The sequence below is a fragment of the Schistocerca americana genome, chromosome 1 (assembly GCF_021461395.2).
Source record: "Schistocerca americana isolate TAMUIC-IGC-003095 chromosome 1, iqSchAmer2.1, whole genome shotgun sequence".
NCBI lineage: Eukaryota > Metazoa > Arthropoda > Insecta > Orthoptera > Acrididae > Schistocerca > Schistocerca americana.
In genome coordinates, this window is record NC_060119.1 from 367,679,657 (window position 1) to 367,701,737 (window position 22,081).

The 22,081-nt window shown below is 39.8% G+C and overlaps 1 protein-coding gene across 1 annotated transcript in view; it reads left to right on the forward strand.

The window, feature by feature from the left end:
- The window catches only part of LOC124600425, a 126,477-nt gene that overhangs the window by 90,243 nt on the left and 14,153 nt on the right, over positions 1–22,081 (forward strand). The window contains exons 5-6 of the mRNA XM_047136160.1: positions 3,019–3,155; positions 6,889–6,927. Coding sequence (XP_046992116.1) covers positions 3,019–3,155; positions 6,889–6,927 — 176 coding nt within the window. The remainder of the gene's footprint in view (positions 1–3,018; positions 3,156–6,888; positions 6,928–22,081) is intronic.

Below are 22,081 nucleotides of genomic sequence, written 5' to 3' on the forward strand. Positions count from 1 at the left end.
TTTCACATGATCAGTGTTTCAACAATTCTTGCTATTTGACATGGAGGAGATATGACCAGTGCATTCTTCCAACTGCTGGAACTGTTTTTGTTCAAGGACATAAACAGTTTATATTTAAAAGAGAGGCTATCTCAGCCATCAATTAATATGGAAGCTGCAGGGATTTTGTCTGGTCCTGGTACTGTACTTTGTTCAGTTTCAGTGAGTTCACATATTTCTCAACAATCACTCTTCTTTGCAGTGGTGTGACAGTTAGGGGCAATACTCCAGGATCTCCATTTGTATAGGAACCTTTGAAAACCAAGTTTAGCCCTTCTGCTTTTGATTTGCTACTGTTAATTTCAGCCTCTGTCTCATCCTTGGGTTCTGGGCACTAACTTAGGAACCATTAACAATCATTAAATATGACCAGAATTTGTTTGGTTTTTGAGAGACAGTTTGATAATATTCTGCTAAGGTAGTTGCTGGAGGTTTCACATATTGCCCTCTTGACAGTCTAACACATTTCATTAAGCATCTCTCTATCTCTACCTGTTTGTTTTTCACCTGTTATGCAATAGTCTCTGTTTCTTTGGAAGTTTCTTTACACTGACTGTATACAATGGAGGGTCCCTTCCATTATGAATTGTTCTGCTATGCACATGACTATCAAGTACATGGTCAACTATTCTTCTAAAATTGAGCCACATGTCTTTTTCATGTTCCTGTCCAGAACTGTTTCAAGTTCCTTATTGAGGTACAACACAACTGCCTATCTATCTAAACTTCAGAAAATATAAATCATTCTATTTGTTTTAGTTGCCATTTGTATGTTAGTAATCATTATTACCTCAACTGTCTCATGGTTACTGATATCAGTTTCTATGTCAACATCCTCAAAGAGGTCAGGTCTGTTTGTTGCTATTAGATCCAATATATTTCCATCATGAGTGGGCTTCCCAAAAGTCTGTTCTACGTGGTTCTCAGAGAATGAATTTAATAATATTTTGTTCCCCACTTGCAAAATTGTAATTTTCCAAATTGATTGTTTGATGTCAAAAGTCTCCCCCAGTGATAATTGTCAGATTGGGGAACTTATGCAGTAGTGAAATTAGGTTTTCTTTACAGTTTTCAGTTGCCTCTGAAGGTGAGTCTTGTTATTGGTAGAAGGTTCCAGTTAAAAGTTTATGCCCATCTTTTATATACAGAGTCTTGCCAAGACAATCTCTCATGCAGTTTCAATTTCTGTGGTGGCTTTTATTTTCTTGTCTACTGTGACAAACACCATCTCCATTTGCCATTAGGCTATCCTTTCAATACATGCTAAAATTTTCCCAATATATCTCACTGCTATCAGTTTCAGCTGACATCCATCACCAATTCTCAAAATAACATCCTTTCCTCTTTTCCATTTAAATACCACAGTAATATACCTTCTGTCTGTTCACATATTACACCTGTTCCTCTCTGTTTTTGTGTTTATGCACCTCCATGGAAACAACATAAAATATTAGCTAGGAGTTGTAGATGTATAAGACATATCTATAAAATGTTCACTGCAGTTATCTTATAGACTTAGAGGACATACATTGCTTTTGATGTGATGTCAGTCATATTATGTGCACTGTCAGAATTGTGTGCATCTCCTACCCCAGTCCTAAACATCACTGTGATGTTGTTAAGTGGATTTGCATCACCACTTTAGTATCCATACAAGATGTGACAGTGTGTTGTGAATTGCCACTGTTGGCACAAATGTATGCAGTACAAGTCAACAGTAGCTTGACAACAAGCTGTGAGCTGACTCCTGGAAGAGGGGATGAAACTCAAAGTGTGAGTCAATCTACAGGGGAGCAGCGAGTCCAAATACTGGGTACAGCTGAAGCCTGGAGATGAACACAAACCTGGGCAATGCAGACAGCTGTCACAAGCTTGTAGAAGACAGAGCATTGCATGAGATGAGAGACTGGTACACAATAGTTGAAATCAGCGTAAAAACTGCCAATCCATGCCTATTGCCACCAGCAGGTAAACATCTCAGTCAGTGGCTCTGCCCTGGCCACACTTCACTCATGTCCTCCAAGGCAGTGCCCCGTACTATTACGCTGTGATAACCATGCCGGCTCCTTTGCAGCCATCTTGATATCCATTGGCAGGGATACTAAAACCACGATTTATCAATGCTTTTGGCATCTTGTAACGTGTATGGTAGAAGTCAGCATTGCTATAAATGTGGAAGGGTATGCTACTTCTGGCTATGACTTTATTTTTTCATTAGTGTGTGCATGCGAGTACCAAATCACAACTTGTACTGATACTGGCAGGAAATCTTACCACTGGTGTCAATGCAGAAGCATTTTGCAAATACTCCCATTAAAGACAAACACACACTTCTAACACTCATACATATTGAAGCAAATGAATGTAATTACTACACTCACTAGTTCCCAATGAACTAGCAGGTGGTATAGCAGGAGTGAAAAATACAATATAAAACTCAATGGTACTATGTTTGTTTATATGAAAGAAATAATTATGGTATGCTTAAGTTGATTCTTAGGAAATGTGCATATAATTTTGTTTTCAAAAGCTTAACAATTTTTTAAAAGAGTGCCTTGTTTTGTAAAAGTTTTTAAACCTACTAGAAATACATATTGAGTTATTCTTGTTTATCAAGATGGTAAGAGAAGCAGCACTTAGAGATTAAACCACTAATAAAACAGACAAATTGGGGAAAATTGTCTAAAACAGTGGTCCAGTTCATTTGCTAGGACATATCTTAAAGATTATGAACTACTCAGGCTGCAGTTCCCCAGCAACAAAAGATAAACTAGAACTGTGTTATTAACAAAAGATAAATGAATTATAAAATCAGTCTTCTGAGATAAGACAATTATAATCCTTTTACTAGAAAATAGATAGTAGTCAAGCCACAATGGAGTATTTGTTAAGATAAATCTTCTTAGTTTTGAAATTGGACTTGAGTAATTCTTTTTATTTTTGAATACTATACAACACTGAAACTTGCTTTCATTACAGCTCCACCAACTAAAGACATATTTGTGATTCAAAAGGAGGCACCCAATGCTGCAACAATCAGGTTGGAAACAGTACCTGATACAGCCTCCTCAGAAGAGACAACACATTCACCAGGACATAAGCACCATGCTCACATGGTAAGTGTGGGTCGTAAAATTATTTGTTATAAATGTTTATGCTATGCAACACTGAATAAGACTTTGTAATTATTTTTGAGATTGTTTATGTTCTATATTTCCTGAAAGTCTCACACACATACATGCAGGAGCTGGACAAAGACATGGAAACACATCAAAAAATGCTAGCTTTAACATAGGTTGTACTGTTATATTTCACCACAAACAGCACCTTGCAAGTGTCAGTCATGGGCAAAACAGTGTCCTTTGTAGATCTTATAATTAAATTTTCCCCAAGACATTTAAGTCTCATCTTTATCTATGACAATGATGGAAGCTGAAGAAATGAATTAAAATTTGTGCTGCAGCTAGGACTCAAACCCAGGTCTCCTTGCTTACTAGGCCAAAATGCTGACCATTGCACCACTGAAGCACTGGGATGAACATTGTTGCATGGACTACCCAAGTCTAGTGCCCTCCCCAACACAAACTTCAACTCTTATCTTCAGCTTATTTTCCCCCTAAATTGTCACTATTGCCAGGGCTCCCTGGTATTGAAATAGCAAGATCTATAAGATCACATGAGGTACAGGACTTCCCCTCTATGTCCAACACTGGGGTGCTATTCCAAAGCCAGAGAGCCCTGGCAATTGTGACAATTTAGGGCGAAAATAAGCTGAAGATAAGAGTTGAATTTTGTGTTGGGAAGGGCACTTGACTTGGGTAGTCCATGCAACAATGTTGGCCATAGTGCTACGGTGGTGTAATGGTCAGCATTTCTGCCTAATAAGTAACAAGACCTGGGTTTGAGTCTCAGTTGCAGCACAAATTTTAATTCATTTCTTCAGTTTCCATCATTATCATAGTGTCCCTTGTAGTTGTGAGTGCATCATGTCAGAGCTAACTGACTTCAAATGTTGACAAAATGTTGGTGCTCATATGGTGGGTGCTTCCCTAGCCAAGGTAGATGAAGTGCTTGGTGTTTCAAGAGGCACCATATTGAAGATCCATACCACATACTGCGGAATAGGATACACATTGTTCACTAAGTCAATGCAGACATAGCGTGTGTTGTGTGATCATGACAGACATTCACTGAAGAGGATTCTGACAAAAAAATATGAGGATGACAGCTGTAAAAATCATTGTACACACACAATGGTGTGTTGCGGTGGTGTAATGGTTAGCATTTCTGCTTAGCAAGCAAGAAGACCTGGGTTCGAGTCCTGCCCACAGCACAAATTTTAACTCATTTCTTCTAGTTTGATCATTATCATAGACAATAAAGAGACTTAAATGTCTCAGGGAAACATTTAATTATAAGATCAATAAAACGAGGTCATTTGGCCAGATGAGTCTTGTTTCATACTGATTCCAACCTCTGGCTAAGTTTACTTGCCCATTCAGTGATGATTTGGACAGCCGTATCATATTATTCCATAGGTCCCATTGTTACCTTGCGAGGTCACATTAAAGCCACCAATTATGTGAACACTTTGGGTGATCCGGTCCATCCCATGACACAATGGTTGTTACCCCAATGGTGATGCTGCGTTCCAAGGCAGCAGGGCCCCTGTTCACACAGCTCATATCATACAGGACTGGTTTTGTGAGCATGAGGATAAATTGGCACATCTCACCTGGTAACTACAGTTATTGGACAGCAATATCATTGAGTCTTTGTGGTCTGCTTTGGAGAGAAGGTGCATGACCACAATCCATCTCCAGCATTGTTACCTGACTTGCCACTATTTTGCAGGAAGAATTGTATAAGATCCCCTTGAAAGCCCTACAGAACTTGTATCCATCCACTCGGAGATGACTGGAAGCTGATTTGAATGGCAATCTTTCTTACACTGTATTAGGCATGGTAATGTGTTCTGTTCTGGTGTTTCCATATTTTTATGCACCCTCTGAGTTTATGTAAATAGATTTCATTTTGTAATTTTACTATCACTGTATTTTTATAGACTATCAGGGTTGCCACAAGTTCTGGAAATCAGGGAACTTCAGATGTTTTAGGGAAATTAGGGAAATATCAGAGACATTTGACAAAAACACTGGAAAAATACTGTTTTTGTCTCAGTAGATGAAATGGTTTATTTATACTGAGATGTCATACATCGTCACTGATTGGGCGCAGCTCAATATGCCCGCTGCTTCCTTACTCCCTCTTTCCTACTGCTTCACTCCTTCCTACCTCTCCCCTCAGTTTGCAGTCAGCCACCACTATTTGCTGCTAGCCTATCAGCTGCCAACAAGAGGCAGGTAGGCATGAGGTGTTGTTAGTTTGGATCTGATTCTGAGAGATTGTTGGCACAGCAGACAGAGATGGTGGTCATACATCAATGAGTTGTGTCTGACTGATTGTGTGAATGTGTGTGTGCTCTCATTTTCTGACAAAGGCTATAGCCAAAAATTTAATTCTGAGAGCGTGATTGTCTTCTTTATGTGCCTGTCTGCAGCTCATCGATCATCTATACAGTGAGTTGATACCTATCCTCATTATTATTGATTCTCAAAGTATTTGTGCAAGTTATCTGCTGCATGGATTCATCACCACAGTCTCATTTCATCAAAATGGTGTCTGTGACAAGTGAATAGCTGTCCATATGAGTGGATTTCCATGACAGGCCACAACAGCAGGCCATTTCTGAAGGTATCTCTAACAGATAGGGCCTGCCGATCTGAAGCCCATTGTTTCCACTAATGTGCAGGCCCTGCCAATGGAATCTACTCTCACCAATCTGTCCACAGGCTGGGTCTGTTTGTGTGTGGCATAATGCAATAGATTTTCATGGTTTATCCATGGACCCAGGATTGCGGTGCTCCTCGGAAGGCCAGAAGCCATGGGGGATGGATTTCTGGTATTGAGACTGTCTCACCAAAGTGCATCGTACAGTGCAGCTTCTTATAAATATTTTATTTATTTAATACGTTTTGGCACTTCGAAAGTAGTTTATATATTAGAAGGTGTGGACAATAAGAAGAAGAAAATTGTGGCAGTCACTGGTGGTTTGTATGCTGTGTTCTCATATGTTTCTTGTAAGAAACATCACACAATACCTGTAAAATAATAGACATAACACAGCAGGTAATAACCAACAACAACGAACATAGTAGAACCAACATTTTATTGGTGGTCAGCTATAGTGCTGGTTTACACAACTCTTCCCTGCCTTATACTCTTCTTTCAAGAGGTCTAATTTCTTATGAGGTTATTTCTGAAAATAGTGAAGGTATTTCAAATACGTCTTATGACTGCAAAGAAATATTGTTTTGTCACCAAATGTGTTTCATTTTATTGAAATAAAATAAGGACAGTGTTTTTAATGAAACACGTAGACCATTCGACTTGCTTTCTCCATCTAAAAACAATTCATTACGAAAGATGTTAATGTTAGCCATTAAGATTTTTGTGCAAACAAGGGAGAAATACAGAAGTCCTTACACATTTTTTTTATCTCAAAATTTGTCTGGAAATCAGGAAAATATCAGGGAATTTCACTTGGAGAAACTTGTGGCAACCCTGAATAGTCACTGCAACTATTCCACAGTTGTTTCACATGCATGTATTTGTTTACACAATTTCACATTATTAGTCATCCTATATAATAGTACTAGTATAAGTCAATTACCATTATTTCACAAGGCTCACTGCTCTCACACAGCTACTGAATATTTAAAAAACTGAATCATTTCACATGACTGTCTATAAAATGAAAATAATAACCATTTTCTTCATTTATTTCAGTCTTTCTACTACCACTGTCTTCTGAAAAAGCTGGATTGGGTAAGAAAATGTACTAAATTCTTTATATTAAATAAACTGATTGGGAAAATTTTCGATCTTTTTTCAGTAGACTGACTGACACCTAAAAAGTTAGGTTCCAAAAGTATAGTCAATATTGTTACAAAAACATGCAATTTAACTTATGTTCCCCACATTTATTATGTGTCCCTGTGGCATTACTATACCAAAAAGCAAAATGTGAGACTGTTTAAAAAACTCCTTCATCAGTCTGAAGCCATACTAAAAATAATTAGTAAGAATACACAAAAGCATTTCTTACAATTTTAGTATAATCAAATTATCCTTCAAGAGATGTTTTATCTTGTTACACTTACACAGTATTCATGAAATAAAATATATTATTTTTGATAATGTACAGTTTAAATTGTTGTGTTTGGAAGATTCATTGAAATTGAAACAATTAGTAGAGTTACTGGTAATGAAACAATATGACAGCTACAATTTACAGCATCATGCTGGAAATTCTTAAATTACTTTTCTTTCATTCTGTAACAGACGAATAACAGCCCTGTGCCAAATATCTTGACAATCCTTGCCAATGGAGTAACGCCTTTTTCTGCCATATAACTATTTGCTCAGTACAGTAACTTAATACAGCATGAGGCAATGTCATTACAAATTTTCACCTTGTCTTCTTATAACATATGTATACTGAGACAGTTTAATTTTAGCAAACTCACATTTGTCATATATAATGCAAGTCAGTTTTATTATAAATAGCTATGACCTTACAGGATTTTAAAGGCATGTGATGAGTGTATCCGGGCTAGAGACATACATAATCGGACAGTTTTACAGTATTTATATTGTTTCCAAGCTACTTTATTTGCTTCTTTTCCTCTGGATATTATCTTGTATCTATTGTTGAGGTTTAGAAAATAATTCTATACTATATTTATGAAATGTTTGTTATTTTTCGTTCATAGTATCTTCATTGTTCTCTTATTTACTAACTGTTCATTACATACAAATATAAATTCTTTCTTTCTAGATTTAACTTCAAGATTGTGATATTATTTGCTTACTTTGTACACTCATATTTGCACACAAACTGGCATGATACCGTGCTGTTTAGCTATGAATTGCATCATCTGAATTCCGTAAACATCCAAGTCTAGGCTAACTATGTGAAGACAAATTATTGCATTATATTCATCATTTATGACACTGTTGAACACTGTGTGTGCCTACGAACAGGCCAAAGTAGACATTAGTGTTATGTTATGAGCCACTGGTACAAAAATGAATAACCCTCCTATCTAGCAGTTATTTCTCTACATGTGTAGGTCCACAGTCCAAAAATTAAAACTCATTTTTGGTTTTCTAGGTATAGACCTATATTCAGTCACTGTACAGCACCACCCTTGTTATTTATTTGAAACACAAAGTATAATGACTTACAGACTCAGACTCTTTTGTAATGCCACTAAAGATTATAGAAGATTAAAGAACTTACTTAACTAGTACTTACCTTCCCCCCCCCCCCCCTCCTCCCTCCATGAACCATGGACCTTGCCATTGGTGGAGGGGCTTGGGTGCCTGAGTGATACAGATAGCCGTACCGTAGGTGCAACCACAACGGAGGGGTATCTGTTGAGAGGCCAACAAACGTGTGGTTCCTGAAGAGGGGCAGCACCCTTTTCAGTAGTTGTGAGGGCAACAGTCTGGATGATTGACTGATCTGGCCTTGTAACACTAACCAAAACAGCCTTTGCTGTGCTGGTACTGTAAACGGCTCAAAGCAAGAGGAAACTACAGCCATCATTTTTCCCAAGGACATGCAGCTTTACTGTATGGTTAAATGATGATGGTGTCCTCTTGGGTAAAATATTTCGGAGGTAAAATAGTCCCCCATACGGATCTCCGGGCATGGACTACTCAGGAGAACGTTGTTAGGAGAAAGAAAACTGGCATTCTATGGATCAGAGCGTGGAATGTCAGACACCTTAATTCGGCAGGTAGGTTAGAAAATTTGAAAAGGGAAATGGATAGGTTAAAGTTAGATATAGTGGGAATTAGTGAAGTTTGATGGCAGGAGGAACAAGACTTCTGGTCAGGTGAATACAGGGTTATTAATACAAAATCAAATAGGTGTAATGCATGAGTAGGTTTAATAATGAATAAAAAAATAGGAGTGCGGGTAAGCTACTACAAACAGAGTAGTGAATGCATTATTGTGGACAAAATAGATACGAAGCCCACCCCTACCACAGTAGTACAAGTTTATATGCCAACTCCCTCTGTAGATGACGAAGAGATTGATGGAATGTATGATGAGATAAAATAAATTATTCAGGTATGGAAGGGAGATGAAAATTTAATAGTCATGGGAGACTGGAACTCGATAGTAGGAAAAGGAAGAGAAGGAAATGTAGTAGGTGAATATGGAATGGGAGTAAGGAATGAAAGAGGAAGCCGCCTGGTAGAATTTTCCGCAGAGCATAACTTAATTATAGCTAACACTTGGTTCAAAAATCATGAAAGAAGATTGTATGCATGGAAGAAGCCTGGAGATACTGGAAGGTCTCAGATAGATTATATAATGGTAAGTCAGAGATTCAGGAACCAGGTTTTAAATTGCAAGACATTTCCAGGGGCAGATGTGGACTCTGACCACAATCTATTGGTTATGAACTGTAGATTAAAACTGAGGAAGCTGCAAAAAGGTGAGAATGCAAGGAGAGGGGACCTGGGTAAACTGATAGAACCAGAGGTTGTAGAGAGCTTCAGGGAGAGCATTAGAGAACGACTGACAAGAATGGGGGAAAGAAATATAGTAGAAGAAGAATGGGTAACTTTGAGAGAGGAAATAGTGAAGGTAGCAGAGGATCAAGTAGGTAAAAAGCCGAGGGCTGGTAGAAATCCTTGGGTACCAGAGGAGATATCGAATTTAATTGATGAAAGGAGAAAATACAAAAATGCAATGAATGAAGCAGGTATAAAGGAATACAAATCTCTCAAAAATGAGACCGACAGGAAGTACAAAATGGGTAAGCAGGGATGGCTAGATGACAAATGTAAGTATGTGGAGGTGCATATCACTAGGGGTAAGATAGATACTACCTACAGGAAAATTAAAGAGACCTTTGGAGAAAAGAGAACCACTTACATGATTATCAAGAGCTCAGATGGAATCCCAGTTCTAAGCAAAGAAGGGAAAGCAGAAAGGTGGAAGGAATATATAGAGGGTCTATACAAGGGCGATGTTCTTGAGGACAATATTATAGAAATGGAAGAGAATGTAGATGAAGATGAAATAGGAGATATGATACTGCGTGAAGAGATTGACAGAGCACTGAAAGACCTAAGTCGAAACAATGCCCCGGGATTAGACCACATTTCATTAGAACTACTGACAGCCTTGGGAGAGCCAGGCCTAACAAAACTCTACCATCTAGTGAGCAAGATGTATGAAACAGGCAAAATACCTTCAGACTTCAAGAAGAATATAATAATTCCAATCCCAAAGAAAGCAGGGGTTGACAGATGCGAAAATTACCAAACTATCAGTTTAATAAGCCACGGCTGCAAAATACTAACATGAATTCCTTACAGTCGAAACTGGTAGAAACCGACCTCGGGGAAGATCAGTTTGGATTCCGTAGAAATGTTGGAACACGTGAGGCAATACTGACCCTACGACTTATCTTAGAAAATAGATTAAAGAAAGGCAAACCTACGTTTATAGCATTTGTAGACTTAGAGAAGGCTTTTGACAATGTTGACTGGAATACTCTCTTTCAAATTCTGAAAGTGGCAGGGGTCAAATATAGGGAGTGAAAGGCTATTTACAATTTGTACAGAAACCAGATGGCAGTTATAAGACTCGAGGGGCAAGAAAGGGAAGCAGTGGTTGGGAAGGGAGTGAGACAGGGTTGTAGCCTATCCCCGATGTTATTCAATCTGTATATTGAGCAAGCAGTAAAGGAAACAAAAGAAAAATTCAGAGTAGGAACTAAAATCCATGGAATAGAAATAAAATCTTTGAGGTTTGCCGATGACATTGTAATTCTATCAGAGACAGCAAAGGACCTGGAAGAGCAGCTGAACAGAATGGACAGTGTCTTGAAAGGAGGATATGAGATGAGCATCAACAAAAGCAAAATGAAGATAATGGAATGTAGTTGAATTAAATCAGGTTATGCTGAGGGAATTAGATTAGGAAATGAGACACTTAAAGTAGTAAATGAGTTTTGCTATTTGGGGAGCAAAATAACTGATGATGGTCAAAGTAGAGAGGATATAAAATGTAGACTGGCAATGGCAAGGAAAGCCTTTCTGAAGAAGAGAAATTTGTTAACATCGAGTCTAGATTTAAGTGTCAGGAAGTTGTATTTGAAAGTATTTGTGTGTAGTGTAGCCATGTATGGAAGTGAAACGTGGACGATAAATAGTTTAGACAAGAAGACAATAGAAGCTTTCGAAATGTGGTGCTACAGAAGAATTCTGAAGATTAGATGGGTAGATCACATAACTAATGAGGAGGTATTGAATAGAATTGGGGAGAAGAGAAATTTGTGGCACAACTTGACTAGAAGAAGGGATTGGTTGGTAGGGCATATTCTGAGGCATCAAGGGATCACCAATTTAGTATTGGAGGGCAGTGTGGAGGATAAAAATCGTAGAGGGAGACCAAGAGATGAATACACTAAACAGATTCAGAAGGATGTAGGTTGCAGTAGGTACTGGGAGATGAAGAAGCTTGCACAGGATAGGTTAGCATGGAGAGCTGCATCAAACCAGTCTCTGGACTGAAGACCACAACAACAACATACCTTCCCTCGCACTCTGAGCAGTGATCAGCAGTCTAGTTTCTTTAATTAATTTTTAAAATTAATAATCATCAAACTGCAATTTTTATACACAAGCCCAGTATGCCAATTGCAACAAATTGTATGTCGACATGGCACAAAAGAGATAAATTAAAATTAAGGAAAGGTAATTAAACACATCAAAATTATAAATACCAGTAATTTAATTATATATGAGAGGAGTAAAGGAAGTAGGAGCACATAAAAAAAGAAGTAATTTTTTACTGCGAAAGTATCAAATAGGAAAAAAAGAAGACTTATGATAGATTGAGTGGAGGTGAGAACTAAGAAAGAATGAAGAAGAAACAAGGAACAGGCTGTTTAAATGATAACCAAGAGAAGAGATAAAGGCACAAATATTGGCATAAACATTTCCCAATTCAATAGTACTCAAGTGCAGTAAAAAAATTACAGTTGTGACAACACAGCACTGTTGTTTAGTATTCAAAACTGCAATTGTTTATTCCTTGTATCTAAATATATAAATCAGGTACATTTTAATTTATTACTTCATTGCTACTAACTCTACTCACGGTACAATTTGCATGCAGTAGCCACACATCCTGCTGAATGTACCTGCACAATTGCATCATTGTAAAATGCATAGTTCAAGAGATGTGATGTCATGAACACTGAGTTGGGTGAAAAAATGTCATATGAAGTTTTCTGTAATTATCCTTTACACCTAAGTAACTCCTATAGTTGAGTTAACTATAGGCAGCGCTTCTGACAGCTTTCACTTGCAAAGCACAAATTGCTCTAGGCGAGGACAATAACCATCTATATAGCTATGGAGATGTGTTGCCATAGAATGTTTACAAAATCATGTTGTGGTCACTTAAAGCAGCTGCACTTATATATTTGTACATAATGTATATTTCTTTGTATGACTGTTTCATAATTTCAAAGGTGTTTTCACGAATACATGGAAATGAAATTTTTTCAGTATTATGCTACAAACTCTGTTCATTTTTTTTCCATTTATAATATAAAACTGCAAAAATGAATACCTGAGCACTTCCAGGTTTGTCTGCTAGTGTTCATTATAAATCTAAAACTGTTTTCGTACACTGAAGCGCCAAAGAAACTGGTACACCTGCCTAACACCAAGTAGGGCCCCCGTGAACATGCAGAAGTGTCGCAAAACAATGTGACATGGACTCTACTAATGTATGAAGTAGTGCTGGAGGGAATTGACACCATGAATCCTGCAGGGCTGTCCATAAATCCATAAGAGTATGAGGGGGTAGAGATCTCTTCTGAACAGCACATTGCAAGGCATCCCAGATATTCTCATTAATGTCCATGTCTGGGGAGTCTGGTGGCCAGAGGAAGTGTTTAAACTCAGAAGAGTGTTCCTGTACATCTACATCTACATTTACATTGATACTCCGCAAGCCACCCAATGGTGTGTGGCGGAGGGCACTTTACGTGCCACTGTCATTACCTCCCTTTCCTGTTCCAGTCGCGTACGGTTCGCGGGAAGAACGACTGTCTGAAAGCCTCCGTGCGCGCTCTAATCTCTCTAATTTTACATTCGTGATCTCCTCGGGAGGTATAAGTAGGGGGAAGCAATATATTCGATACCTCATCCAGAAACGCACCCTCTCGAAACCTGGACAGCAAGCTACACCGCGATGCAGAGCGCCTCTCTTGCAGAGTCTGCCACTTGAGTTTATTAAACATCTCCGTAACGCTATCACGGTTACCAAATAACCCTGTGACGAAACGCGCCGCTCTTCTTTGGATCTTCTCTATCTCCTCCGTCAGACCGATCTGGTACGGATCCCACACTGATGAGCAATACTCAAGTATAGGTCGAACGAGTGTTTTGTAAGCCACCTCCTTTGTTGATGGACTACATTTTCTAAGCACTCTCCCAATGAATCTCAACCTGGTACCCGCCTTACCAACAATTAATTTTATATGATTATTCCACTTCAAATCGTTCCGCACGCATACTCCCAGATATTTTACAGAAGTAACTGCTACCAGTGTTTGTTCCGCTATCATATAATCATACAATAAAGGAGCCTTCTTTCTATGTATTCGCAATACATTACATTTGTCTATGTTAAGGGTCAGTTGCCACTCCCTGCACCAAGTGCCTATCCGCTGCAAATCTTCCTGCATTTCGCTACAATTTTCTAATGCTGCAACTTCTCTGTTGCCACTCCCTGCACCAAGTGCCTATCCGCTGCAAATCTTCCTGCATTTCGCTACAATTTTCTAATGCTGCAACTTCTCTGTATACTACAGCATCATCCGCGAAAAGCCGCATGGAACTTCCGACACTATCTACTAAGTCATTTATATATATTGTGAAAAGCAATGGTCCCATAACACTCCCCTGTGGCATGCCAGAGGTTACTTTAACGTCTGTAGATGTCTCTCCATTGATAACAACATGCTGTGTTCTGTTTGCTAAAAACTCTTCAATCCAGCCACACAGCTGGTCTGATATTCCGTAGGCTCTTACTTTGTTTATCAGGCGACAGTGTGGAACTGTATCGAACGCCTTCCGGAAGTCAAGAAAAATAGCATCTACCTGGGAGCCTGTATCTAATATTTTCTGGGTCTCATGAACAAATAAGGCGAATTGGGTCTCACACGATCGCTGTTTCCGGAATCCATGTTGATTCCTACATAGTAGATTCTGGGTTTCCAGAAATGACATAGTACGCGAGCAAAAAACATGTTCTAAAATTCTACAAGAGATCGACGTAAGAGATATAGGTCTATAGTTTTGCGCATCTGCTCGACGACCCTTCTTGAAGACTGGGACTATCTGTGCTCTTTTCCAATCATTTGGAACCCTCCGTTCCTCTAGAGACTTGCGGTACACGGCTGTTAGAAGGGGGGCAAGTTCTTTCGCGTACTCTGTGTAGAATCGAATTGGTATCCTGTCAGGTCCAGTGGACTTTCCTCTATTGAGTGATTCCAGTTGCTTTTCTATTCCTTGGACACTTATTTCGATGTCAGCCATTTTTTCGTTTGTGCGAGGATTTAGAGAAGGAACTGCAGTGCAGTCTTCCTCTGTGAAACAGCTTTGGAAAAAGGTGTTTAGTATTTCAGCTTTACGCGTGTCATCCTCTGTTTCAATACCATCATCATCCCGTAGTGTCTGGATATGCTGTTTCGAGTCACTTACTGATTTAACGTAAGACCAGAACTTCCTAGGATTTTCTGTCAAGTCGGTACATAGAATTTCACTTTCGAATTCAATGAACGCTTCACGCATAGCCCTCCTTACGCTAACTTTGACATCGTTTAGCTTCTGTTTGTCTGAGAGGTTTTGGCTGCGTTTAAACTTGGAGTGGAGCTCTCTTTGCTTTCGCAGTAGTTTCCTAACTTTGTTGTTGTACCACGGTGGGTTTTTCCCATCCCTCACAGTTTTACTTGGCACGTACCTGTCTAAAACGCATTTTACGATTGCCTTGAACCTTTTCCATAATCACTCAACATTGTCAGTGTCGGAACAGAAATTTTCGTTTTGATCTGTTAGGTAGTCTGAAATCCGCCTTCTATTACTCTTGCTAAACAGATAAACCTTCCTCCCTTTTTTTTATATTCCTATTAACTTCCATATTCAGGGATGCTGCAACGGCCTTATGATCACTGATTCCCTGTTCTGTACATACAGAGTCGAAAAGTTCGGGTCTGTTTGTTATCAGTAGGTCCAAGATGTTATCTCCACGAGTCGGTTCTCTGTTTAATTGCTCGAGGTAATTTTCGGATAGTGCACTCAGTATAATGTCACTCGATGCTCTGTCCCTACCACCCATCCTAAACATCTGAGTGTCCCAGTCTATATCTGGTAAATTGAAATCTCCACCTAAGACTATAACATGCTGAGAAAATTTATGTGAAATGTATTCCAAATTTTCTCTCAGTTGTTCTGCCACTAATGTTGCTGAGTCGGGAGGTCGGTAAAAGGAGCCAATTATTAACCTAGTTCGGTTGTTTAGTGTAACCTCCACCCATAATAATTCACAGGAACTATCCACTTCTACTTCACTACAGGATAAACTACTACTAACAGCGACGAACACTCCACCACCGGTTGCATGCAATCTATCCTTTCTAAACACCGTCTGTACCTTTGTAAAAATTTCGGCAGAATTTATCTCTGGCTTAAGCCAGCTTTCTGTACCTATAACGATTTCAGCTTCGGTGCTTTCTATCAGCGCTTGAAGTTCCGGTACTTTACCAACGCAGCTTCGACAGTTGACAATTACAATACCGATTGCTGCTTGGTCCCCGCATGTCCTGACTTTGCCCCGCACCCGTTGAGGCTGTTGCCCTTTCTGTACTTGCCCAAGGCCATCTAACCTAAAAAACCGCCCAGCCCACGCCACACAACCCCTGCTACCCGTGTAGCCGCATGTTGCGTGTAGTGGACTCCTGACCGATCCAGCGGAACCCGAAACCCCACCACCCTATGGCGCAAGTCGAGGAATCTGCAGCCCACACGGTCGCAGAACCGTCTCAGCCTCTGATTCAGACCCTCCACTCGGCTCTGTACCAAAGGTCCGCAGTCAGTCCTGTCGACGATGCTGCAGATGGTGAGCTCTGCTTTCATTCCGCTAGCGAGACTGGCAGTCTTCACCAAATCAGATAGCCGCCGGAAGCCAGAGAGGATTTCCTCCGATCCATAGCGACACACATCATTGGTGCCGACATGAGCGACCACCTGCAGATGGGTGCACCCTGTACCCTTCATGGCATCCGGAAGGACCCTTTCCACATCTGGAATGACTCCCCCCGGTATGCACACGGAGTGCACATTGGTTTTCTTCCCCTCTCTTGCTGCCATTTCCCTAAGGGGCCCCATTACGCGCCTGACGTTGGAGCTCCCAACTACCAGTAAGCCCACCCTCTGCAACTGCCCGGATCTTGCAGACTGAGGGGCAACCTCAGGAACAGGACAAGCAGCCATGTCAGGCCGAAGATCAGTATCAGCCTGAGACAGAGCCTGAAACCGGTTCGTCAGACAAACTGGAGAGGCTTTCCGTTCAGCCCTCCGGAATGTCTTTCGCCCCCTGCCACACCTTGAAACGACCTCCCACTCTACCACAGGTGAGGGATCAGCCTCAATGCGGGCAGTATCCCGGGCAACCACAGTCGTAGTCCGATCAGGGGATGCGTGGGACGAGCTGGCCGTCCCCGACAAACCCCCATCCGGACCCCCACAGTGATGCCCATTGGCAACAGCCTCAAGCTGTGCGACCGAAGCCAACACTGCCTGATGCTGGGAGCGAAGGGATGCCAACTCAGCCTGCATCCGAACACAGCAGTTGCAGTCCCTATCCATGCTAAAAACTGTTTTGCAAAGAACGTCTGAACTAATCTACAGAGAGCGCAAACAAATCGACAAAATTTAAACGGTTATTAAAATACAAGATTGCCTAGTAAATGCAGTAATGCTGCTACTTGCGCACTGCTGACACTGCTCGGCGGCGGAAGGAGACTAAGCGAAATTACACTATTCAGGTACTAAAACGCGATGCTACACTCGCAAATACTATAATACGCCCGAAGTTTATGAATTAAACAATGCAAGTACCAAAAACACGCAAAGAAATTAAGAATTAAACTATGTAACAAATGAGTGAGCTAGGAGTATACGACTTGCTGCTCAGCTGCTTATCCAACGGCGGCAGGGAGCACACTGACTGTGACCAACCGACACTGGCCGTTCAAAACAAAAACAGTAGACAAACGACTACGCGAATTTACACTATTCAGGTACTAGCCACTCTTTAGAAATTCTGGATGAGTGTGATGTCATATTGTCCTGCTGGAATTGCCCAAGTCTGTCGGATTGCACAATGGAGATGAATGCATGCAGGTGATCAGACAGGATGCTTACGTATGTGTTACCTCTCAGAGTCATATCTAGACTATCAGGGATCCCATGTCACTCCAGCTGCACTTCATGAGGTTGTCTCCATACCTGTACATGTCCATCTGTTTGATACAATTTGGAACGAGACTTGTCTGACCAGGCAACACGTTCCCAGCCATCAACAGTCCCATGCTGGCGTTGACGGGCCCAGGTGAGGCGTAAAGCTTTGTGTCATGCAGTCATTAATGTTACATGAGTGGGCCTTCGGCTCCGAAAGCCAATATCGATCATGTTTCGTCAAATGGTTTGCATGCTGACACTTGTTGATGGCTCAGCATTGAAATCTGCACCAATTTTCAAGAGGGTTGCACTTATGTCATGTTGAACAATTCTCTTCAGTTGTCATTGGTCCCTTTCTTGCAGGATCTTTTTCCGGCTGCAGTGGTGTCAGAGATATGATGTTTTACTGATTCCTGATATTCACAGTACACTCATGAAATGGTTGTATGGGAAAAATCCCCACTTCATCACTACCTTGGAGATGTGTGTCCCATTGCTCATTCACCAACTATAACACCATGTTCAAATTCACTTAAATCTTGAAAATCTGCCATTTTCCCAGCAGTAACCAATCTAACTGTGCCAGATGTTATTTGTTTTCTATAGGCATTGGCAACTGCTGCACCATATTGTGTCTGTTTACATATCTCTTTATTTGAATGTGCATGCCTATACCAGTTTCTTTGGTGCTTCAGTGTATGAACGGAGATGAATTTTGCAAACGTGTATTTATGGGTCCATTCAAAAATTCTATGTCAAGTTTGAAAAGAAAATTAAGCAGTCATGGAAGTCAAACTTGTTGTGGTAATTCACAATTTGTATGTGACTTGATTTTTAAGCAAAAATAGTTTTCTTGCCTTTTTAACAATAAAAGAAAGAAAACCAGAAAAAATAAGCAAACATCTCTGCAACTGTTTTGTGATCACCCGTCATCTGTAAAAATTTCATGGAAGTTGGACCTGTTAGTTTCCAAAATGTCTATGTTGGCACCATCTCAGTTTTCCAGTAGTGCCTTTACAACTATTTTGTATAAATTTTCCTCTTTGCCCCAACAGCAAAAACATAAATCTACTAGTTTATATCAGCCACAAACTGCAGTGCTCAATTGCAGAGGTGTAATAAACAATAGTATTGGGACTAGTCCACTATGCATATAAGAAGGCAGGTGGTGGGAAGATGCAAAGAGGCAAAGAGATGTGTACCACGTGTTACAGCTGCCAACTGTGTCCTCCTGGTGCGAGTAGTTTTGAGTGTAGGTTAAACATTTGGAGATAATTTTTGTGTTAGTGAGCATTTCATGGTGGCTATCTTATTATTATACAGTTCATTCAGACTGACAACAAGGTAATGTAAATCACATTATACAAAGAATACTTTCCAACCATCAGTTCCATATGTATTTTTCAAGAGAGCATCAGAAACAGAAAATAATTCCAGTGTATGGCTCATGTCCTACAGTTTCCAGCTAACATGAGAAACCAGCAGTATAATATTGTGTGGAAGTAAGAGATGAAGTGATACAGAGACCATACAAACGTCATCAAAAACTTATTCGTCTCTCCATACTTAACGTAGCACTTACCCATTTTAATTATTCCATACTACTTCTGTGACAGAAGGTCAGGGTTATGTTCCAGTGCCAAAATTAATTTTCATTGCTGACTGGTGAGGGGAAAATGTGCAAAACTGTACTACATTCAAAAACACTGGAATGTGAAAGTTGTGGTGGACATATAGGTGGCTATTATGACGAGTGTACCAACACTCTTGCATGTCTTCAGCAAAGGATTCATCACAAGGGACAAATGTTCTACTGATGTAATGAAGGTTATGTTTGAATTTCCATACTGCAGTATGTCATAACTTAATCTTCATAGATGATAATGTCAGTGAAAACATAGCTGTTTGGAGAGTGAGGACATCAGACAAATCAAATAATCTACATTTCTGCTGGTTCTGAATCATGTGGAACAGGCGTGGTGTTATCTAGTAAGGTACATTGCAAAGATGATTCCACCAACTGGAGCCCCCACATTTAATTTAATTTATTTACCTTTAGCTAACACCATACAGCTAGCTCATATTTCCATAAAATGTGAAGGTATTGATAGAAAATTAATGTTAGAATATTTGTTTGTTTGCACACATACAGACATACACATTGTAGACAGAACATACATAGTTACAGATAGACCAGTACCACATAATAATTCTAAAATCAAACATTACAGAACCCTTGGAAGCTCAAATCAAAACAAGGGAATATTAGAAGAACATATTTACAGCACCTGCAAACAGCATTATGGGGCATGTCCCAGAAAGTTCCAAATCGTGCATGCATTGCTATCCAAAGTAGTTACATTTGCTGTTGATCTTCTGGAGTGTTGATAATTCATGTCCTTATTAAGCATCAAACCTGGTATATTTTCTTCTTCTTGCTCCCCTGTGTCTGTGTATGGTGGGAAATGCCTACTGTATTTTGTGAACTGAGTCAACGTATTCTGTGTAGAACTTAATCTCATCTCTTGGTGTGCCAGTATCCAAGTTGATGAAATCCAGCAACACAAAATAAGATTATTCCTTACAAGGGAGCCTCCCCATCGCACCCCCCTCAGATTTAGTTACGGTGGATAGGCCTTGAAAAACTGAACACAGATCAATCGAGAAAACAGGAAGAAGTTGTGTGGAACTATGAAAAAAATAAGCAAAACATACAAACTGAGTAGTCCATGTGCAAGATGGGCAAAATTAAGGATAATGTGAGTTCAGGAGCGCCGTGGTCCCATGGTTAGCGTGAGCAGCTGCGGAATGAAGGGTCCTTGGTTCAATTCCCTCCCTCAAGTGAAAAGTTCAATTTCTTTATTTTTGCAAAGTTATGATCTGTCCGTTTGTTCATTGACATCTCTGTTCACTGTAATAAGTTTAGTGTCTGTGTTTTGCGACCGCACTGCAAAACCGTGCGATTAGTAGACGAAAGGACGTGCCTCTCCAATGGGAACTGAAAACATTTGATTGGAAGGTCGTAGGTCAACCGATTCCTCCACAGGAAAACACGGCTGATATATTCTATGCGACACTGGTGACGGCATGTGCGTCACATGACAGGAATATGTTGTCAACCCACCTAACTTGTACACATGGCAAATGGGTAAAAAGATTCTTCTACCTTGCCCGATATAGGTTTTCTTGTGCATGTGATAATCACTCCCAAAAAAGTGATGAAAACATAAAGTTTGTCACATAAACTGCAACAAATGAATGCAACAGTTTCACAGTCGCACAGTTTTCCCTGTGCTCTGTCAAAACATATGTTTTTAACGTTTTCAAATTTTTCTGTGTGTAGACCGTCAAATCCTGCATATGTCCAAGCAAATCTGAACATGTCCTGGAATTCTGGAGAGCGAAGTTGATTATGTGTGAGTACCTGAACTTTGATAATTGACACACGATCACGTAAACAATACTGCTCTTTGTACCTGTGCAACTTCGCAAAATAGTTGTCTGAAAATAAAAAAATTAAACTTCTCACAAGAGGCAAGACTTGAACGAAGGACCTCTCGTTTTGCAGCTGCTCACGCTAACCACAGGACCAAGGCGCTCCTGAGATCACACTATCCTTGATATTGCCTATCTTGCACATGGACTACTCAGTTTGATATATTTTGCTTATTTTTTTCATAGTTCCACACAACTTTTCCTGTTTTCTCGATTGATCTGTGTTCAGTTTTTCAAGGCCTATCCACTGTGCCAACTTATAACTAAATCTGAGGGGGGTGCGATGGGGAGGTTCCCTTGTTAGCAACTTCAGCATTGTAATCAGTTATGACCTAGACCAATGTAGAACATAGCTATTCATTGCAGGTGGAGATTGTTTGCAGATAATAGAGTTGTTTACATAGATACTTTGTGTGATATCCAGGACAATGTCCAGAAAACTAATATTTGATGCAGCTACCAGTACTTGTAACATAAGGAAAGACAATGTGATTTTCATAAATAGGCCAAATTTACTAGTACTTTTAGCTGTATCATTTGCAGTCACTCACCAGAATCAATTGTACCATGTAAAAACTTTAGCTTTGGGTAACTTGTGTGAAACTGTAGTTTCCTCATGGAAGGAGTAAATTACACCGTGCCCTAATGATCCATCCATGAATATATATTTACTGTCTGGTATTATAATCATTTTGGAACCTCTGGAGACACTATAAATCCTCAAAAAATCTGCTTAGTTTGTGATGGATCTACTTTCTTAGCACAAGAATATTATGGAGATGTTCAGTTAATGTAAATGGCAGGTCTCACAAGAGATATATCATACATCATATGATCTGATATGGCTATCTGGATTTAGCATTTCCACAGTTTCTTTAAACTAATTAACATGACTGTCAGGTTGGTTTCTTTGATAAGA